The sequence below is a fragment of the Pseudopipra pipra genome, chromosome 5 (assembly GCF_036250125.1).
Source record: "Pseudopipra pipra isolate bDixPip1 chromosome 5, bDixPip1.hap1, whole genome shotgun sequence".
Classification (NCBI taxonomy): Eukaryota; Metazoa; Chordata; class Aves; order Passeriformes; family Pipridae; genus Pseudopipra; species Pseudopipra pipra.
In genome coordinates this window covers 21,748,978-21,768,217 of record NC_087553.1, presented here as the reverse complement: position 1 = coordinate 21,768,217, position 19,240 = coordinate 21,748,978, and the positions used below count along the sequence as shown (strand labels likewise).

General features: G+C 41.0%; 1 protein-coding gene across 4 annotated transcripts; it reads left to right on the top strand.

Annotated features, from left to right (window-relative positions):
- Positions 1–5: 5 nt before the first annotated feature.
- Positions 6–19,021, top strand: LOC135414303 (BPI fold-containing family C protein-like). 4 transcript variants are annotated; one of them, XM_064654922.1, is made up of 16 exons: positions 6–3,095; positions 4,166–4,292; positions 4,649–4,760; positions 4,887–5,015; positions 5,805–5,960; positions 6,722–6,785; positions 7,638–7,698; positions 8,594–8,685; positions 10,570–10,743; positions 11,425–11,478; positions 12,773–12,947; positions 13,423–13,486; positions 14,776–14,818; positions 15,648–15,711; positions 16,456–16,532; positions 18,207–19,021. In XM_064654922.1, the coding sequence occupies exons 2-16, from the start codon at positions 4,178–4,180 to the stop codon at positions 18,246–18,248; spliced, it is 1,422 nt and encodes a 473-aa protein (XP_064510992.1). In that variant the 5' UTR covers positions 6–3,095; positions 4,166–4,177; the 3' UTR covers positions 18,249–19,021. The 4 variants fall into 4 exon arrangements, 2 of the variants coding, with proteins under 2 accessions (XP_064510992.1, XP_064510991.1); XR_010430652.1 differs by lacking the exon at positions 18,207–19,021 and adding an exon at positions 14,963–15,093 and having other exon boundaries at positions 6–4,292; positions 12,773–12,943; positions 13,419–13,486; positions 16,456–16,488; XM_064654921.1 differs by having other exon boundaries at positions 6–4,292; positions 12,773–12,943; positions 13,419–13,486.
- Positions 19,022–19,240: the final 219 nt, after the last annotated feature.

The window sequence follows — 19,240 nt, the reverse complement described above, 5'->3', positions numbered from 1 at the left end:
CAGCATACACTTCCAAGATGAGACTGATTCCATTTTCTCTGTAGTCTCTGATCAAAACATTGCAGGCAACAAAATAGCCTTTCAAGCCCTCTCTTCTCCAAGCTGAACAGGCCTAATCTCTCAGACTCTCCTTGTAGTTCATGTTCTCAAGCCTCCTTGAGAACCTGCACCTGCTGGTGCAGTCCAGAGGCCAAGCCTTGCTAGTAAAAGCAGCCTTTTCCTTTGTCATTAGTCCCCCATCTTACTGAGCAATAACCCCATCTTCTTCTGCTATAAATGTACTTAGGGAAACCTTTCCTGTTGCACTTTGGCTTTCCTGACTTTATTCCTCTATGTGCAAACATGATCTTTGTGTTCCTTCCAAGTATCTGGTCTCGATTTCCATCTTCTGTATGCTTCCTTTTTGTGTTTGAGCTCACTCAGGAGCTCCAAGTTCATCCATCATGGCTTTCTGCCACAATTGCTCAACTGTCTGAACATTGTAATGGACTATTCGTGTGCTCTGAGGCAGCTGCCCTTGAAGATTAGCCAGCTCTTCTGGGCCTCTGCTCTCCAGGGCAATTTCCCACAGATCCTGCCAAGCAGGTCCCTGTAATCTTCTCATCTGAAGTCTATGGTTGTAATTCTGTTCTTTGTCTTGCTGCTCCTCTCAGGATCTGAAAATCCACAGTTTCATGCTCACCGCAGCCAAGGCTGTCCTTGGCTTCTATATCATCCAGCAGTTGCTCCTTGTTTGTGAGTCGCTGTACCTCTTTGAGGGTATCAATCTCCAAATAATTCCATACTTCTAATATTTATAAAATGGAGATGGTAGCTTTATTTTGTCTTATGTCAGTGTCATCAGAGACACTCAACCAGGAGATATTAAGTGTGTGAAAAGAAAAACTAGTCTGCAAATGTCTCACCATAGAAAGTTCAGTTCCAGCTTGGGACAGAAATGTGGCTTCCATAGTTTTAGCTGAATCAGTTTATTTATCTAGCTGGCTGATACAGTTTTTTAATATAAAAAAGCATCCTGAAAGTAGTAAATCACAGCATCTGATTCATTGTATTCTGTAGTAGACTCAAAAGAAATGAAGATTTTTAATTAGTTTGGTGTCCTTCACTGATATCAGGAAATTTGTTCTGCCTATTTGGAGGACAATTCATGAGATACAGGGGAAAAAGAAAACTGAAGCTCTGGTGACTATCTATTTTATCTATTTTCTCTTCCAAAGGGACACACGCTTCAGGACTGACCAAGTACCATGGCTCAATGGACCTTTTCAGGCTAGAGTCATGGCTTAGCACAACACTGTCTCTTAAGCTCTAGTCCTCTGGCTGTTCACAAAGTGATGTAGTAATTTCTCTGAGGACTAAAGAGGATGTCACATAAACCAGCAGTTCCCCCTGAGTCATCCTATACTTACCTACAGGTCATTATACCATTTTTGATCTGGTGGTGTCTCCTGATTGATAGAACCATGGAAATTATTCATATTCATCAATTTGCTGCAGAAGAGAGAGCATGGAGAAAAGGGAGAATTGGGGAGCAGGGAAAAGGGACCACTAGAGCACTGAGCCAGAGGCAGGGGCAGGAAGCATGCAAAACCAGTGTTCTGCAGAGATATACAACAAGTTTGTAGTATTGCCATACTGATAACTTCATTTGGTTTCTTGTGTATTGGGTAAAAAGGGTTGAAACCTATATCCCCTTTATCATACACATCAAAGAAAATTCAGAGAAATCTGAAATAAAACACTCCTCTTAGAGGCTCTTTGTAACACCTTGAAGGGTGAAAAGCTTGGATGTAGAAGCTATTTATAGTGTATTTGAATGTGCTATCTGAATGTGCCTGTAAGTAGACAGTTGCCTTTTATTCCTATACTTGTAGAAAGAAATGATGGAACTGTTCTGGAAGCCTTACTGTGTTTTTGTTAACTTTTGCTAAAAGTCTTATCTAAACTGGGTGGTACTCTATTAGAAGAATCATAACATGTTAGAAGGATATGATGAGGATAAGCTGACATAGTTTTCAGACAATTCAGTTGTTTGTACATCTTAGAGATCTGTGGATGAAAATGATGGAACTTTCCCTTGCTTTATAGGAACTGCAGAACTTGTGCCAAAAGAACTTATAGAGGTTTATGTAACTGATGGTATGAATGATATTCAACATCAGTTGCCAGAGATATAAATAATGAAATTATTATGCATGTGACTCCCTGCAATGAATGTTAAATCTGTGTAAATGTGAGTATCTGTTGACTGACTGACAAGTGCCTCTACCTTTTCTATTCATGGATTGCACAATGAAGTGACTCAGATTGTCCAGTAAAGTGCTCCATGCCACAGGGAATTTGCTTGGTACATGCAAGCTAATTGATTAAATCACCTCCTTGACAAGCCAAGGAGTGCTGGTTAGCTGAAGTACCAGTTAACTGGATAAGTAAGGACAAGAAATAGAAAATATTGACTACAAGGACTTGATACTATATATTTGCACCATAAATACACACTATAGTGTCTGTGTGTATATACATATGCTATAACATAAATCTTATATGGTTTGTGGTTTTCTGTATCCTGAGCAATTTCAGACAGATGGGCCTTGTTTTCCATCTGTTCTTCACAATGATTGCACATTAATTTATTTCTTTCAAAATACAGACCTGGCTATGAGTGTCTGTCCTTTGGAATTACTGGAATTCGAGTGCCTGTCCTTTGGAATTAGTGGAATTCTTACTGGGGTTTCCTCTCGGGTCCATCTGAAAAGCCAGTGCAGAAACAGCCTGCCACAAAGGCAGCATGCCATCCCAAACTCAGCACCCCAATGCCTGAGCACCTCCATCCAACAGTTCACATTGCCCCCTGCTTATCCCTAAATGAAATTTGATAGATTTAACCTGGGACTATCCCAAAATAGTTTGGGATGTGATTATCAGAGGCCACTCCCTGTGTGATACTGCTGAAGATGGTAGCAATTGGCTGTCTTAAAGCTCTTAACTCTTTCCTTTAAAAGACGGGGTTGTGGTGGCAAATGATTCTCCCTGCATTGTCCTCAGTCCTGTGGTCTGGTACAGTAAGAGTCTTCTCTTCAGTCTTCAGAGGAGAGGTATGAAAATAAATGTGTTGTGATTACTCTTTGTTGAGGAGGGGCTTTGTTGGGCAGAGATAGATGTAGCTAAATCTGGTTAAATGTTGAGATTTTATGATTTGAGAACTATGCCTATGTTAAATACACATTTCCTTCCAGTACTTTGTTTTTGTTCTATACATGGACTGTGTTTCTTTCACCTTTGGATTCCACACATGAAGTGTGTTTCTTTCATCTCTCAATAAAAGTCAGTTAAAATTAAAAAGGAAATACTATCATACTAAAAGGCAAAGGTGTTCTGTGGGGTTGCTTGAACTCTTATAAAAATTTAAGTCAATGTTATAATTTTGCAGTTTGCTTAAATTGTTATCATAACTGAAAATATTTTAGAGTTTTGAGGTGTATTATTACTTCTGGTAATGAAACAGCAAATAAGCAAAACCAAACATCTGTTGGACCACGGAGTTTGCACAGAGAGTTTCTGGATAAAACTTAACGTATTTATTAACATGTGGTCTAGGGAATATGAAAACATTGTCTGCTGGCACCAAACCATTTTCTTTTGTTGACTGTCAGGAGGGAACATAAGGCATTTCTCAAAATTGTGACTAAGATCTTAATAAGTAGCTCCAAAAGTGGGGGTATCTGTGCCTGTAATTAAGTGAGCTGATCAGGTTTTCCAAAGTGCTAAGATGCAGTGATGTCTGCTGAATCACCAAGAGGCACTGAGAGCATTACATATTTTGTGAAAAAATAGGCTACTTATTTCACTAGCTAGAGGTGGGAGGGGAAATGACAGCCTAAAATTTCAATGTCACATTGCTTTCGACAGGCTTTGTCTGGATGGATGTATCCCAAGTGCTTTCCCCAGTCTCTGTGGCAGGGAATAGGCTGACTTTTCTCCTCTACCCCATGAACTGTATTTTTATAACAGTCTGTGCAGAATGGGTCCTCTCTTCCATGGTTGCTGAGCTTTCCACTTTCTTCACTCTAGAGGGAAAGCTGCTGTCTAGGGTGGAGGGGAAGGGAGTACAACCACCAAGTGACATAGCATGAACTTTGCTATCATTATAAATATTTATTAACAGGTCCTGTAAAAAATGAGGAAGATGCTGAAGATTTGCTGTTCTCTCATTCTCTTAAGTTTGCTCAGTGGGCAATTCAATGCCAACCCTGGACTCAAAGTGAGGATCACCCAGAAGGGCTTGGAGTATGGTATGTGTGATGTTTTCAGGAGCTGCTAGTGGTATTGCACTGAATCCTGATATGAGAGACATAGGACAGTGAGGGCAGTGGGAGGAAATGACCTGATCACAGGCTATAAAGGAAAATTTAGGAGTCTGTAAGCTGCTTAACAACATTGGACATCATACTGAGGTTCATCCAACTTCAGATCAGTTCAGCTCCTGCCATGACTAGGAGTGAGATCAGAAATAACACTACTGGGTCTCACATGAGATATCTTCTTCCTCCTGACTCTGTGCCCATCCCATCTCCTGAGCCAGAAACACATAACTATAAACTCCCAGGCAGTATCAAAGGCAACTGAACTGATCGTTGTTTTCCTGTAGCCAAGGAGGTTGGGCTGGAAATCCTGAAGCAGAATATGGAAAAGGAGCGTTTCCCTGATTTGACTGGCCATGAGAAATTTGGGCTTGGTAATGTCAAATACAACATCTCTGGGTAAGTATTCTCTCCAGGGGCAATTTATGTTTGACTGAAATTTGAATCTTATTGTGTGTTCATTCTGACTCATGAAATAAAAACTTTTCTTTTTCTTATCTCTTCCTTATCTGTCTCACGCTCTAGAATACATGTCACTGCTGTTGAATTACCCAGTGCTTCCATCTCCCTCCTACCTGGGTCTGGGATAAAACTGGTGATAGGAAATGCTTCTCTAACCATCGACATGAACTGGAACATAAGGACCTGGATGTTGTACGTACAGCTAAATGTGTCCTGGGATTTTTCCTTCATATAAAGATAAAAATACAAAGTTTAGTTTTTCTTGTGACCTCTTCACGGCAAAGGTACTCTTTATCGACTGGCAGCAGTAACCCAGAAGCACAGACTGATTCTTCTCAACAGGTCTGCTGGTGGGAGAGAGCCCCCTCAGACAGGAGCACTGATAAAGAGCCTGTGGCTGAGAAGCACTGCTGTGAATAATATAGGTCTGCTACTCTGGATGAACGCTGTCATTATCCAGCCTGCCAGCTAATGACACATTTAGAAAAAACTGTAGTGTGGTGGGTCACAGTCCAGTATAGTAAAACCTCCCTGTGCAGTTACACTGTTAGAAACCTTCTGTTATGCCTCCAGGATATATAGTTCAAAAGCTGATGGAAAATGGATGAGCAAATGGCAATATCCTTAGAGCCATGTCCACACCTTCCCAGTCCCATGCTGTTTCAGAGGAAATAAATCCCTCTTCCCTTCTCCACAACTCACATTACCTGTATTGCTAAACTGAGTGAATTACAGAACTGATATGCACTTCTGCTCACAGGGACAGTAGGATTGGCTGCTTTAAAGGGGAGGGGACCCGGGTACTGAGGGTGATGGCACAGTAGGAGGGACAGTGCCCTCACTGGCAAGTGCCCAAGGTAGGCAAAGCAGAGCAAGTTAATGGCAGTGACCATGAACAGCCACTGGTCCAGACTGCCAGGCAAGTCCATAATGAAGAGGTGGGGTTTTTTTCAGTATTTTATTTATTTTTACTTTATGCAGCAAAGATAGTGGAAGAAGCACAGTGCACATTTCAAAGGTGTTTGTCACTGCAATCTTTTCAACTCCTCGGGATAATACAAGTCCTATGTCAATATCCCTTACCAGCTGCCGGACAACTTCTGGTGACATAGATATCAAGCTGAATGGAAAAAGCGGGTAAGTGGAAGAGATCTGTATAAACTCTGGGAGAAAATAAGTGTCAGTGAATAGCATAGAGACAACTTCATGAAACAGGGCACCCAGAATTGCTTTTAGGTATCTATAGACACCACAGGTGAGAACTGGGGACCTAATACAGTGTTAAAATGGCCAACATTGATATTTATCCTTGTATTTGCGCACGATAGAAGATAAAGACAGAATCAAACAATCCCTTGTGCTTCTTCAGCACCCACTTCTTTCAAACTTCTGCTCTAATCTTCAGCTTTAAGTAGAAGTTACATGCTTGTACTGTGTTTCACTCCCCCAGTCACAGTGCTATCAAAATTGAACAGAACCAGACTGCTGTCTGTTAAGCCTCTGGATACATGCAACAATATTTCATTGTTTCCTTGTACTTCTCCCACTGTCTGAATACTACTTTTGTCACCTGGGTTTGTTTTGTTTGTTTGTTTTTAATTGTATCAGTTCCTAGTGCAGACACTACTTATTTGTTCTGTGTTTGTACATATATGATGGTGGTACTATGAAGAATTGCTTTTTCATATAGATGAATTAACCCTGGCTAATTCCTGAGATGCCGAAGTTATCTCCTTTTAAATAGTGGCTCTCTGATAGTTTTTACATTTCAGAAAGCTCTCTTGTGTACTAGAATATCACACTCAGAGGACATTAAATTAGTGTTCTACAGAGATAGCTGATCTCCTGTTAATGACCATGGTACTTGACACATGAATTGCTTTCTTCCTTCCCTCTAGCTTCCTGCATAACTTCTTTATCAAGTATCTGAAGAAACCTATTCACAGGAGCTTGGTCACTAATGTAAGCCTTTCACATTGTGTAGGGGAGGGGTGTAAGGAGTGTGACATTCACGAGTGAACTTGGTAAAGTGGAGCTAGAAAAATAATCCTGTAATAGACCTATTCAGGTCTGATCAGCACAGACAACATTTTGCCAGCCGGAAATGCTTCCAGATAAAGTTCATGGCCAAGATACTGACTAGTCCACAGCTAGTTCAACCAGGGCAGCAGTAGGGCCAGAAAATGTAGTTATTTTCCCATTCCAATGCAGAATAAGTCTCTGCCTGTGTACCTACAGGCATCATGGAATATGGGCAATTTTTGTACTTGGCAGACAAAACATATACTGGGTTATGCATAGAGAAATTATAGTACATCAACTGATAGTATGACATATTGAAACTTCATTGTATTAAAGAAGTGAGCAGTCCTGATGAGAACCTGACTAGGGCCACTGAGAGGAGACAGAGTTTGAGATGGCTGTGATTCTGTCCCAGGACAGAGATTTACGGTTGGACTCGATGATATTAAGGGTCTTTTCCAACCTAAGTGAGTCCATGATTCTGAGATGTCTCCTGTGAGACCAATGTGAGATTTGTCTCCTTGTGCTATTAAAGGCTGTAGTTTTGTCACCCCCACCAGGCTGCTTCTGGCAACTTCCCTCTTCTTTGCAGCTCTGACATAGGATATGCTTACATTGCACCAAGCAGAAACCTTGAGGATCCAGTTAGCTGAAGAAAAGCCAGATTAGGTGTTTGGATAAATAAATGCTGCAATGTGTGTCATGTAGCAGAAAGATCTACTAGCACACAGGTAAGAGGTGCTTACATGTCCATGCTAATCAGGCCATAACTTGAGTGTGCTTTTATTACAGTCATGTCCCAATATCAGAGCTGGGATCCATTTGATAGATGAAGACCTCCGATCGCTGAATGGTGAGTCAGTAGTGATACCTTTTCCTTCTGCTTCTTCTCTGCTGATCAGTGAAATTCTGCAGCAATGCGTCCAGAAGTGATATCAGCCCCTCTGCTCTGTCTGCTCCCTTGCTTACAGAAACAGTAAGCAGGGCTACTTGGGCCAGAAATGTATATTTGTAAGAGCCAAGGACTTGGTAGCTATTCTTGACTTGCAAATGCAGCAGTGTGCACTACTGTTGTTAGAAATGCAACTCAGAGGCCACAGTGTACTGACACTACAGCAATTTTCCCTTCCCTCCCATGCTCCAAGTCCTCCTGCACACACAGGAATTTAAAAGCTGAAGCCTGCTCTCCTAGCCTGCCTGAAAATTTGAGTTTTACTTGCCTATATATCAGACTTGCCAAAGGCAAAAGGAAATTCTTCTTGGCAAAAAAGCTTCTCACTTGAACTATTCTGGATTAGATTTGCAGGCCTTTAAGACACCGGAAGTGTTGATCAGATGCCATGTGCAAAACATGAGTACCTAAGCAGATCAGGCACCCTGCTTTCTGGGAAAGTATTGCAAGATGGAGACACTCTGGATGCTCTTAGAACTGCTTGACAAGAAATCCCAACGCCTTCTCATGCCCTTAATCACTGATGGCCATTTCCTCTTTTTTGTTAGACTAAACTTTTCCATAGTAAGAAAACAATAGACAAACTAAAGACAGTGCTTTACAGAAGGTTCCAGTAGAAACATCAAGCCTTAGTTCACAATGCAGGTTAGGAAGTCCCTGGTTGTGTTTTTCCCTACTCTCTGGAGCAATGGGGTGTCATTCTCCTTCAGAAACTGACTTAGTTTTAAGTATACATAAAACTCTTTCTGTGTTTTTTGTAATATTCTGTATCTTGCCTTATCTACCACCCTTACAGTTGTAATGCCAATTGATGATTTGGCTGAAGTAGACTACTCCTTAAGTAGCTTGCCAGCAGTATTCCAACCATTCATTGACCTGGACTTAAAGGTAAGTAATTGCCTGTAATGCTGTTTGCCAAGATTGCTGTATGATCCACTTTCTAAGCTGACCATGATTGCTATTCTGAACACAGAGGCTCAGTATCTAAGACAGACATTTCAAAGCATTATTGCATTTGTTATTGTAATAGTTTGTAACAATCTTGTTGTAAAATGAATTATTTAAAAGCCACATCCTTTTTTTTAATTGCTGTTGAGTTAGTCATAGAAAATAGAGAGCAGTAAAAGTTGACTAAGTAAGTTAGAAGTAAAGAGAAAAGGAAAGGAAACAAAAAAATATTCAACATCATCTTTCTCTTGCTGTTGATTAATGTCTGGGACTTCTTTGTTCAGTCAGTCAGGGGAATATTTCTACACATTGCGCTAACTCGATGTGTCTGCTGTCAGATGAGAGGGGAAAAGTAAAAGCAAGACTATAGGACCAAGACAAGACTATAGGACCAAGAATTCAGCCTCTGGCTTCCTGAATGGGAAGATTGAAGACCCTTGAAAAAATATGGGAGCCCAAGGAGTGCTGCTGAGTCTGAAGGCCTGGAAGTTTCTTTCAAATTAAGGAAAAAGTCTTCTTATGCACTGAAACTAAAATCTGACTAGTTCCTAATTTTAAAATTACTTCATTGTCATTCTATGTAAGGTGAATTGATTGAGGGTAGTCATCATCATCACTGTATCTAAGATCCTTAATTAGTTTAAGCTGCCTTGCACTAGGTGCTCTACAGAGGGAGAATGAAAAAACAGTCTCGTTACAAGGATCTTATAAATTAAGTATTAAAAAAAGTCAGCAGGTAAATAAGAGAGGTGGAAACACAAAGGAACAAAAAATTGGTATCTGTATGGTGGACACTGGTGTTGGCACACGAGCTCTGCAGCTGCTGTCAAATTCTTCCAAGTAATGCAGCAACTAGATTTTAAGCAGGAACTTGAGCAGACTAAAGATGTAATGTCATGGCTGTTTACAAGAGCTACTCTCCCACATAAGTTACATACGGGAAATACATGAAGCAAGTGACTGGTAAATCCAGCAAGTGAGAATTGAATGGGGAGGTCATTTGCTGTGATTCAGCATTTCATAAGCATTTTGATAGTCCTTAAAAGGCAACTGGAAATTTAGAGCTGAATGAGAAAGTAAAGACATACAGAATATATTTGAGATGAAACAGAGACAGGGAACTAATAAAAGGGATAAAAAAAACTTTAACCTCTAAGTGCCTTCATCACTTCAAATCAGTTTTTACCTTTTTGTTTAATCTGTGTGCATTTGGAAGCATTAGATCTGCAAGTCTTGGCTAGTATCATTGGTAATACAGAAGACGACACAGGCATTTTAGTTTTGTCTGACATAACTTTCCTTTCTCTCAAGTCTTCTTTTGTCTGCACAAGTTACCAACTTGCTTTGGGTAGAGTATGGTGCTGATTTTGACCAAGAAAGACCTCTGGTTTTAGAAATCCATTTTGTAATTGAGACCATTGGATAGCTCTAAGCAGCAGTTCTCAGATTCAAATTCCTGTAGATGGGGGGAAAGGAGAGAGTAAGGCTTCTCAAAAATGAGGACTGCTAGTCATGCTCTTCATGCAATATATGGACCCTTAATTTAGAGGGGTTTTGTTCTGAGGTGGGAGGTTGTCTTCAGGAGGTGCTCAGTATCTCAAAACACAGATCTCAGATGTCATCTATGAAGGTGTCCCAATGCTGGAACTTGCCTTCACCACCTTGAAAGCACCAAGCCTTCAGGGTGTACTACAAAGCCTGTGCACTCATTTATACACCAAATGAACAGCCTGGGCAAAGTACAGGAAAGTAGCAATCATTGTCTGCAGTCATATTAAAGTTATATTTTGTCTCCTTTTTTTTACCTCTGACAATAACTTTCAGGGCACAGTCTTCCCAGCTGGAAACTATACTGGCTCTCCCTACGTGGTAGCTCCCTTCACTGTCACAGACCAAAGAGACTCCATGCTCTTCCTGGCCTTCTCTGAGTATTTTTTTCAGACCTCCTCATTTGCTTACTACACCGCAGGGGCCTTCAACATGACCATTGCAGAGGAGGTGAGTAGGACAGAGAGGAGTGGGGTCAGAGTGGCTCAGATAGAACTGTGACCTGCCAGATGTCAGTGTGCAGCCAGATAAAGCTGTTAATGGTCTGCAGAGTCCTGAGACAGTAGATCATAAATACAAAGGTACTGTTATTCTCTTTTATTTATGCCTTATATAGAGGTCTCAGGCCACAGCCAGGTGTGCCAAGTTCTGCTAAGCAAGCTACAAAACTTTGTTACAAAAAATAAGGTTTTTATAGACCTGAGGCCTAGACTTCTCTGACGTGGACAAGGGATTGACTTTGGGGAATTTTGCAGCCTCAGTGGCCATTTTTTGAGGGATCTTTGTAGAATAAAAGTATTACAGGGGCCATGGAAGGAAACCATATATCAAAGTACAGTAGCTGTGCAAGGAGGCTGCCTGACTTGGCTTACCTGACTGCAGGAGGTTTAGTAAGTCCCAAAACCTATAAATTGTAGCCCATATTGTAATGACATTAAGCATTTTCTTTCTCAGGAATTATTGTGGCACGTATTATTGGGAATCAGCTTTAAAGTATACTGAGTCTCTTAGGAATATTTCTGAGAGGTACAAAATTAAAGATTTATTGAAATGAGAGTAATAATGCATTTAGAGAAAAGCTGACCATGAAGGTCAAACTATTTGTTTCCTCTCTTTTATTTTTTCTTCCAGACCTGCAGCTATTTTAATATAAGCACAGAGATATTTGGCAGTATCATCCCTGAGGTGAGTATCATTACTTCCACAAAGTCTTAGTAAACCACCCAGTGTGAGTGTCAAGACACCTCATTACTGGTGTATCCCAAAGGCTGTTAGGGCCAGCAGGGCTCCTGCACTAGAGAAGCTGGCACATATATGCCTCATAACAGACGAGCAGATGGGCCTTGTCACTTCCCACCCCCATGATGAGTTGAATGACTTGCACTGTTACCAAACATAATCTTGGCCCATAACCTTGCACATCCATCTTTACTCTGGGCACCGTGCCCAAGCCACAGCTGTTCCCACCTAAAACTGTCTCTATGCAGGGAAAAGCTTTCAGTCATAAGTCCTGCTTTGAGAGAATTCTGAAAGGGCCTCAGCTCAGAAAGAACACCTTCCTCCTGTCCAAACCTGCATAATTGTCTTTGCTTCACTGCTTTGCTGTGACTGACTAGCAGAAAGACCATGTGCAGGAAATCCAGCTAACAGATGAGGAGGAAACATTACATCCTATGGAACAGACAAGGCAGATGCACAGGATTTCCATCTATTTTAGGTGGAGGAGATGAAGATAACATGACAGAGAATATGAGTATGCATGGCTTCAATCAGCCTTCTCAAACAGAATGAGAAACCAAAAATGAGCATAAGAACCCCTAGGCTAAGAATGCTGAGGTTGGATGAAATCAGACTAATGGTTCAAAGAACTTCACATTCTTGTTTGCTTCTCAGATGTTATTAAGTTCCTTCCTCAGAAATATAAAATTCTCCAAGGGCAGTCATCATATGGTCTTCATAAAATGCCATGAGCATTGATGTTAATATTCCACTCCTTCTGTTTTGATTAATGAACTTGGTGAGGCTATTCACTCTCCAGGCAATGCAGTGAGGATCCTAAGAGAACAGTCCAGAGGAGGAACCAGAGGAGGAATCTCTCTCGGGAGATGGGTGAATTTCAAAGTGAATGACTCCTTAGCTCTTTTATTGTGTGACTTTAAATGTCACATTTGTGGTCCATTTCTCTCTTCTGTTCACAAATCAATATTTAATTTCTCTCAAAGTGATATAGAAAAATTTGTATTCCTCAAGTGGAAGGAACTTTGCACTGCATTCCTATGTGGCCAAGATTGTTAATTTATCTCCGCAGAAAACCTGTACTTCCTGCTTGCCTGAACAAACCTTGTGTTAGCAGCTATCCTTAATCTCATCTTAAGGAACTACTTCAAAATGATTGCTTCAAGAATGAGACAATGCAGTATTCTGTTCTACGAGAAGTGTTTTTCTGTATTTTTTCTTTTTTTGTCCTGCAATCTTACAGGTCGCCAAATACTCAGTTACACCCTATCCAGTAATGTTGAAGCTAATGGCTACTGAAATACCTGTCATCAGCTTAGAGCAGGATTCCTTCACAGTAAAGATTCAGGGCTCCATGGAGGTGTTGGCTGTTCTGCCAGACTCAACCACCCAGTCGCTGTTCACAATGAACGTAGTAAGTACAAAGAACAAGGTGACATTTAACTCAGGGTTAAATATGTTTGTTCCTTCCTTCTGCTAAAACTTGCCAAATTTCTAGTACTTAAACATGCAAATTCCCCTTAGTCACAGGTGGTGACTGTGTGACCTCGCTTAACTTCTGTGGCAGAGAACATTTTCCTATAGATGGACAAAAATCAAAACTCTCTGATTAACCAAGGTTTTGTTCTCTGGAATGACAGTTCTGTGGGTATGAGTCATGCCTCTTGGCAACTTGTTCATGTCTTTGATTAAGGAAAGCTCATTACCCACATTTCAGCTCTTGTCGTGCCATTCAGATAAACAGACATTTATTGGGTGCAGCCTTGCATTTACCTAAAACAGCTTCCCCACCTAAGTGGTATGGATGGTATTTATGTATTTGTGACTAATTCACAGCAAGGGTCCTGGGTTTTTTATGTCCGGTAACCCATGGTTTCTTTATTCTGCAGGCAGCCAACAGCAGCATTTCTCTGAATGTATTTGATCAGAAATTGATGGGCTCACTATGTTTGAACAGGTAATTCAACCTGTGATGGAAAGAATTTCCAGGCCTTTGGAAAACACTGTTAGCAATCCCAACATTAGTCATTTAGGCACATGATCAGATGAGTATGTTTCCCTGGTAAATTCATCTGCATTAGATTCTCTAATTCTAGCTGCATTTATACTGTTTAGAGGAGGCAGGAAGCTTCTCTGTGACAACTGCCATGTCCCAAGGGACTGCTCACCAGCTGTGGATTGCTGCAGGGGTGTGGTCTCACTGGACTTCTCTGCTTTTTACATCTACTCTCCCCTCTGAGCTAGATAAATGAAGTGTCCAGGGCAGTTATGTTGACCACAAGTCATCTCAGTTTCCCTCACCATTTTCCAGCTGGCAAGATGTCACTGCTTTCTAGACCACCTGTGCTACTAAAGAACTTCAGAGCAGTCCAGGACACAGCAAAGAAACTGGGCCCCTGCAGGTCTCCTATGCCAATATTCTTAGAGCAGAGATTCACCAAATAAAGTCCTGCAACTTCCAAGGGTCAGAAAGCTGGAGACCAGAGACTTGGACATTTAGACATCTAGCATGTCAGACTTTATAGAGAGAAGCTCTGTATACCAGGACCTCACAGCTGGGAATTAGGACCCCAATTTCATAAAAGTCCCTCGGGAAGACAGTTACAGGGTTAAGAATATGTGGAGTTTGTAAGGGCAGAGAGATATTACGAGTTTAAGGAGGATAGTGCTGTTAGCAGTTTTTGCAGCAATTTTCAGAGACAAAAATCTAGAGTGTGCTGGAAGCTGGCCTTGAGATCTGGGGTGCCGATGCTGTGGAAACTCTGAAATCTTGTGTTGGATACAAGAGTAACATACAGAATAAATATTTCAATTTGGAAACAGAGACATTCAGCAACAAAGTCAGCAGCAGCAGTACCATATGATGAACACATTTTTTCTCCCCACCCTGGTAAGACTCACATCAAAGCATTATGCAAATGTACCAAAATCCTTGCAAAATACCTGACATCCTACAAATCCTTGGTTAAATCAACTGTCAGTAGGATTTCCAAAACACAGCACAGAGGGAGAAGCACACTCACATTGCTGGCTACAGCCCTTCTAGCACATTTTTGCATAGATGCTCAGCAATGCCCTAAGAAGAGCATGTCTTTATTTGACAGTATGCATTGTGTGAAATTGCTTCAAAAATCTCTTTACAGATGCTTTTGAGGCCTGGAGCTCTACAGCAATGACTGTACATGAATAGAATAACTGTGTTTATCCTCTCCTAGTGACTCATCTTGTTTCACTTCTTTCCCTCAGGCTCCAGTTCTCCCTAGCCCACTCCAATGTTGGCTTTTTTGAGGTGAGTGGGTAGTTGAAGCTTATAGGAAACGTAAACCAAGAATATCAGTCATATGAAGGCTAAAGAGTAAGCAGCTACATTTTATCTGTATTTCTAAATTATTTGGCTTCATTCTCAGATGGCTCTTTTCCTGTCTTCTGGCAGCCACCTCCCTGCTGTGGACTTAGAAGTATATTCTTTGGGACAAGTTAGTGCTCTGCAAATGAGACATGCTGTAGTTCCCCAAACTGCAGAAAGCAGAGATCTCTCGAATCACCACGGTGAAACACAGAGCGGTAATCTAAGCTTTGGCAGCAGAGCAGTGTGCCATCTAATGGTCACATGGATGGCTGAGGCACAGGCACTCCATGTGCTGCAGTGGTGCTCACCACAGATGCTCGGGATTACAATAGGGAGGGGGAGCCAAGATACTTATCTCAGATGCCTGAAATAGTGCAGTTGTAGCTTGGCAGGGGAAAACCCTGCCTCCGCAGAGAGTCGTTTTATTCTCAGTATAATCAATCAGTTCCGAGTAGCTGAGGAGAAAGGATTAAAATTGTTCTGATCCTGCTTTGCTATTGGTGATAAATTATTTCACAAATAAAGGAAATAGACTGTTTTAAACGAAAACGTTGGCTAAGCATGCTGAAATCCATTTGCATTTTGCATCTCACTTCCTTTGCATCATTCCAAAGCCTTAAGATCCAAAGTTCACTTGAGTTTATGACTCTTTGAGGCCAAAAGAGATGAAAGTTAAACATGAGTCTACTAACTCCACCCAGGATTAGGGCACGACAGTTCTACCATCATCAGGAAGTGATGGCTAATTCAGTTTTCTTGTCTGTGGCAGATCTCGCTTCTGGAGAACATCCTGTCTTACATTTTACAGACTGAAGTAATTCCATCAGCTAACGGTAAGGATGTATATCAAAGCAGCAGCTAAAAACTTCCAGCAGAGTGGATGATTCTAGGAACTCCTACTGACTTCCTCTTAAGTTTCCAGTTCCCATTAGAGAGGAAAATGATCGTCATCCAGTAAGCGGTGGAAGGGGGAGATTGATCTCCAGGGATCTAGGTGCGCCCTCTCATGGCCACTATTCTGCAAAAAGAGCAGAAATTACTTGGGAACTCATAATTCATCTGCCTTCACCTCAGTCTAGGTGGCCCTGATGCATGAGGGAGAAGCATGTCTCTCTCATCTGCACACCTGCCTGGGGCTACCATGTGTGAAATGTATTCCCCTTTATTAGACCAGCACAGAGGTTTTGCCTCTCATAAATCTTATTTAAAGCCCTGGAGGGAGACATAACTTTCTGCCAGCCCTCTGTACTGGGGTGAACATCACCTTCCTTAGTTAATGGATACAAACAGGTTCTAATGATGCTAGAGCTGTATTAATGATCCCTCAGGGATCGTTAGGGACGAGTCACTGAGTATGTAATGTGTTGAACATGAAATGCCTTGGTTTGGCTGCAACACTCTGCCAAGAGAGAAGCACCTGTAAATCCTTTTCCCCATTGGTAAATGAGCATCCTATCTACCTCCCAGAGCTGCTTGTAAAGACTAAGAGGTAGTTGTTGTCAATGACCAAGTCTCTGGATATACAGTGCTTTTGCAGGGCAAAAATGCATGACTAAATTACTCTTTTTTTTTTTAAGCCAAACTCTCAAAAGGATTCCCTCTTCCCAATCTGGCCAATGTTACCTTGACGAGACCTCACATTACAATTGCACAGGTGAGATTTTGGCACTTATGAAAGATTTTCCTTTATGAAAGGTTATCACTTTTTTTTTCCTTTCTCCCCCTCCCCCCCCCCTTTTTTTGGCCAGGCATTTATTCACCTTTTTGTACCAGAAATTTGTTGCATTTAAGCTACTTAAGTAGTAAAAAGCCCTGGGTTTAAAATGAGATCTGTAATAATGGTAAAATCCTATTAGAAACAAATTTGTCTTTCTTTGAGAGGAAAAGTTAGAACTGAATATATAACCATGGAATGATCAAATGCACAACTTGTTCAGCCTTGCAAGTTGCAATTCAGTGTAAAAACAGGTTTAATTCAAGTTTGGCCAATCACATCAAATTAGACTTATTGCTACCCACACAGCCCTGTTGAATAGTTGAAATATGAGAGTGAATTCCATTCTGTGCACCTAGGATGACTGGATTTTGTTAATAATTGGTGATAATGACTGAGGCTGCTAGCCAAAACTAGTTAGTGAGCTCTCAGAAAATATTTTTTTGCCTTCTGGTTACCTTTCTCCAAATCTAGCCCTTAATGTGAGCAAACAGAATGTTGCTAGACAATCAGTCAGTACAAGGGCATTGCTGACAACGCCCAGAAAATGGGTAAGCTTGTTATATTTCTCCACTTGTTTACCAACTTCTCAAAGTTATTTTCAGCTTAGCAGAGACAGTCTTAAATCTTTATTTGTAGTTAAGCACAAAACACAACTCAGGAAAGGAAATGCAAAGGTTGTCTTTAATTTTTCTTTTCATCCCATATCTGGTAGCAGCCAGCTATGCCATTCCCTACAAAATATAATTGCTTGGAGACTGCTTTCAATGGCTCTCGTTGCCAGCAGTCTTATGGGCTAATTATGAATGAAGGATTTTAGTGATTCCGTGGTGCCTATTCCTCACCTTACTTTCTCTAAGAAGACTCCTTATCAGTAACTAGGAATGAGAGAGGACACAGGAGAATTGCTATGGTCTACCAATGTGAATGGGATTCCTATTTTAGAGCTACTTCTAGAAGCTTCCACATCCAATCCCAATCTATTTGCTACAGTCTATAGGAAGAAAGAGAATTCTTCCCACTTTTCATAGATAGACTGGATGGGGCTTTTAGCAACGTGGTCTAGTGAAAGGTGTCCCTGCCCACAGCAAAGGGGTTGGAACAAGATGATCTTTTAGGTCCCTTCCAACCCAAACCATCCTATGATTTTATGACTGTGATGAGCTGCTCTCTGCAGGTTCATTGCTCTGTATGCACCAACAATGGAGGGAGCTTTAAGGACAAGTTTAGATTAAATGGCTAATTCTTAAGCAGCTCAGATTAGATTAAAAATAATCCCACCTTGTGATGGTTGCCTAGTTGCCTCAAGGCTCAAATGAACTTTGAACATCAAGGCTCAGATGTCCCTCCTGTCGCTAGCATGGTGCAAAGGGATAGCACCCAGGGAAAGATAGGGCCCTTTTGCAAATTTTTGCAAAGGACAGAGTGTAATAATAAACTTGTGACTTCCAAGGCTCAGCTGTTCTCAGTAGCTTTTCTGACCTTAAACACCAAGATAGATTTGAAATTTAAAAAAACCCAACCAAACAAATGAACAAAAAAAAAATCAACTAAACAAAATAACACCTTCATTTTTAATTCACAGCATGTCAATGACTGTTCTTCTCCCCACAGGGATACATATTGATTTCAACTGATGTCCACTACAAACACTAAAGGATAAGAGAGACCATTTGTTAAGCACGAACTTCAAATCAAGTCAATAATGTGACTCTGAAGACTAAACAATGTCCACTTCTGCTGAAATGTGTAACCTGAGCTCTGACAAGGGCAATGTCATCCTGGTTGGGGGCAAGGGGGATACCAGGAAGCAAAAAAACCTGATGGAATGGTATAATGGTGGTAACAAACATAGCCAAGGGAGAACATGGGACACATGTTTGACATTATTTATTCTGGTGTTTAATTGATGCAGAAATGTTTTTAAGATTCATGACTCTGTTGAAATACAGTTTTGTCTATACACTTGCAGAAAAGTGCTGCAGTCTCTTAAAAGAAGGAAAAGTACATTGTCAAAATGCTGCTAAGGCAGATATGGCTGCTAATCTGTCTTTATGGCAATGATCTTAAACACATCCCTTCTGTTCATGGTGCATGAAATATAGAGTGAGCCCTCTCCAGGATCATGGAATTGTCATACTGGGATCTGTCCCAATTACAACAGGAACTAAAATCTTTGCAGTTTCTTAACTGCAATCTTAAGATGCAGAAGTAGTTCAGGAATAAAGATGAAGTAGCACTACTACTGCCTTTGATAGTCCTGCTCTCTCTGTGACTCTTCAAATCCTTGTGCCTGTCATGTGCCCACTTTAGCGCTGCATGGCCAGGTTAGATACATTTAACTCCTCCAGTGTTTCTGGGTAAGTCCTGTAAGTCTAATTCTCCAACATCTTTGTCAGTATTTCTCTGAATTGAAATAGTTACAAATACTTTTTTTCTTACTTCATTTTGGTATGTTATCTTACCCTCTTTCTTCTTCCTCCTTTTTTTCCAATACTTTATTAGTGTGCAAATCAGAACAGAGTTATGCAGAGGGACATGCCTGCCCCGCAATGCTTAGGTGCTTGTGCTTTGGCCAAACTCGGATGGGAAGCTGTCTCTGGCCTCCCAAACCAGCACTGACAAGGATGAAACAAAGGCAGAGGTGC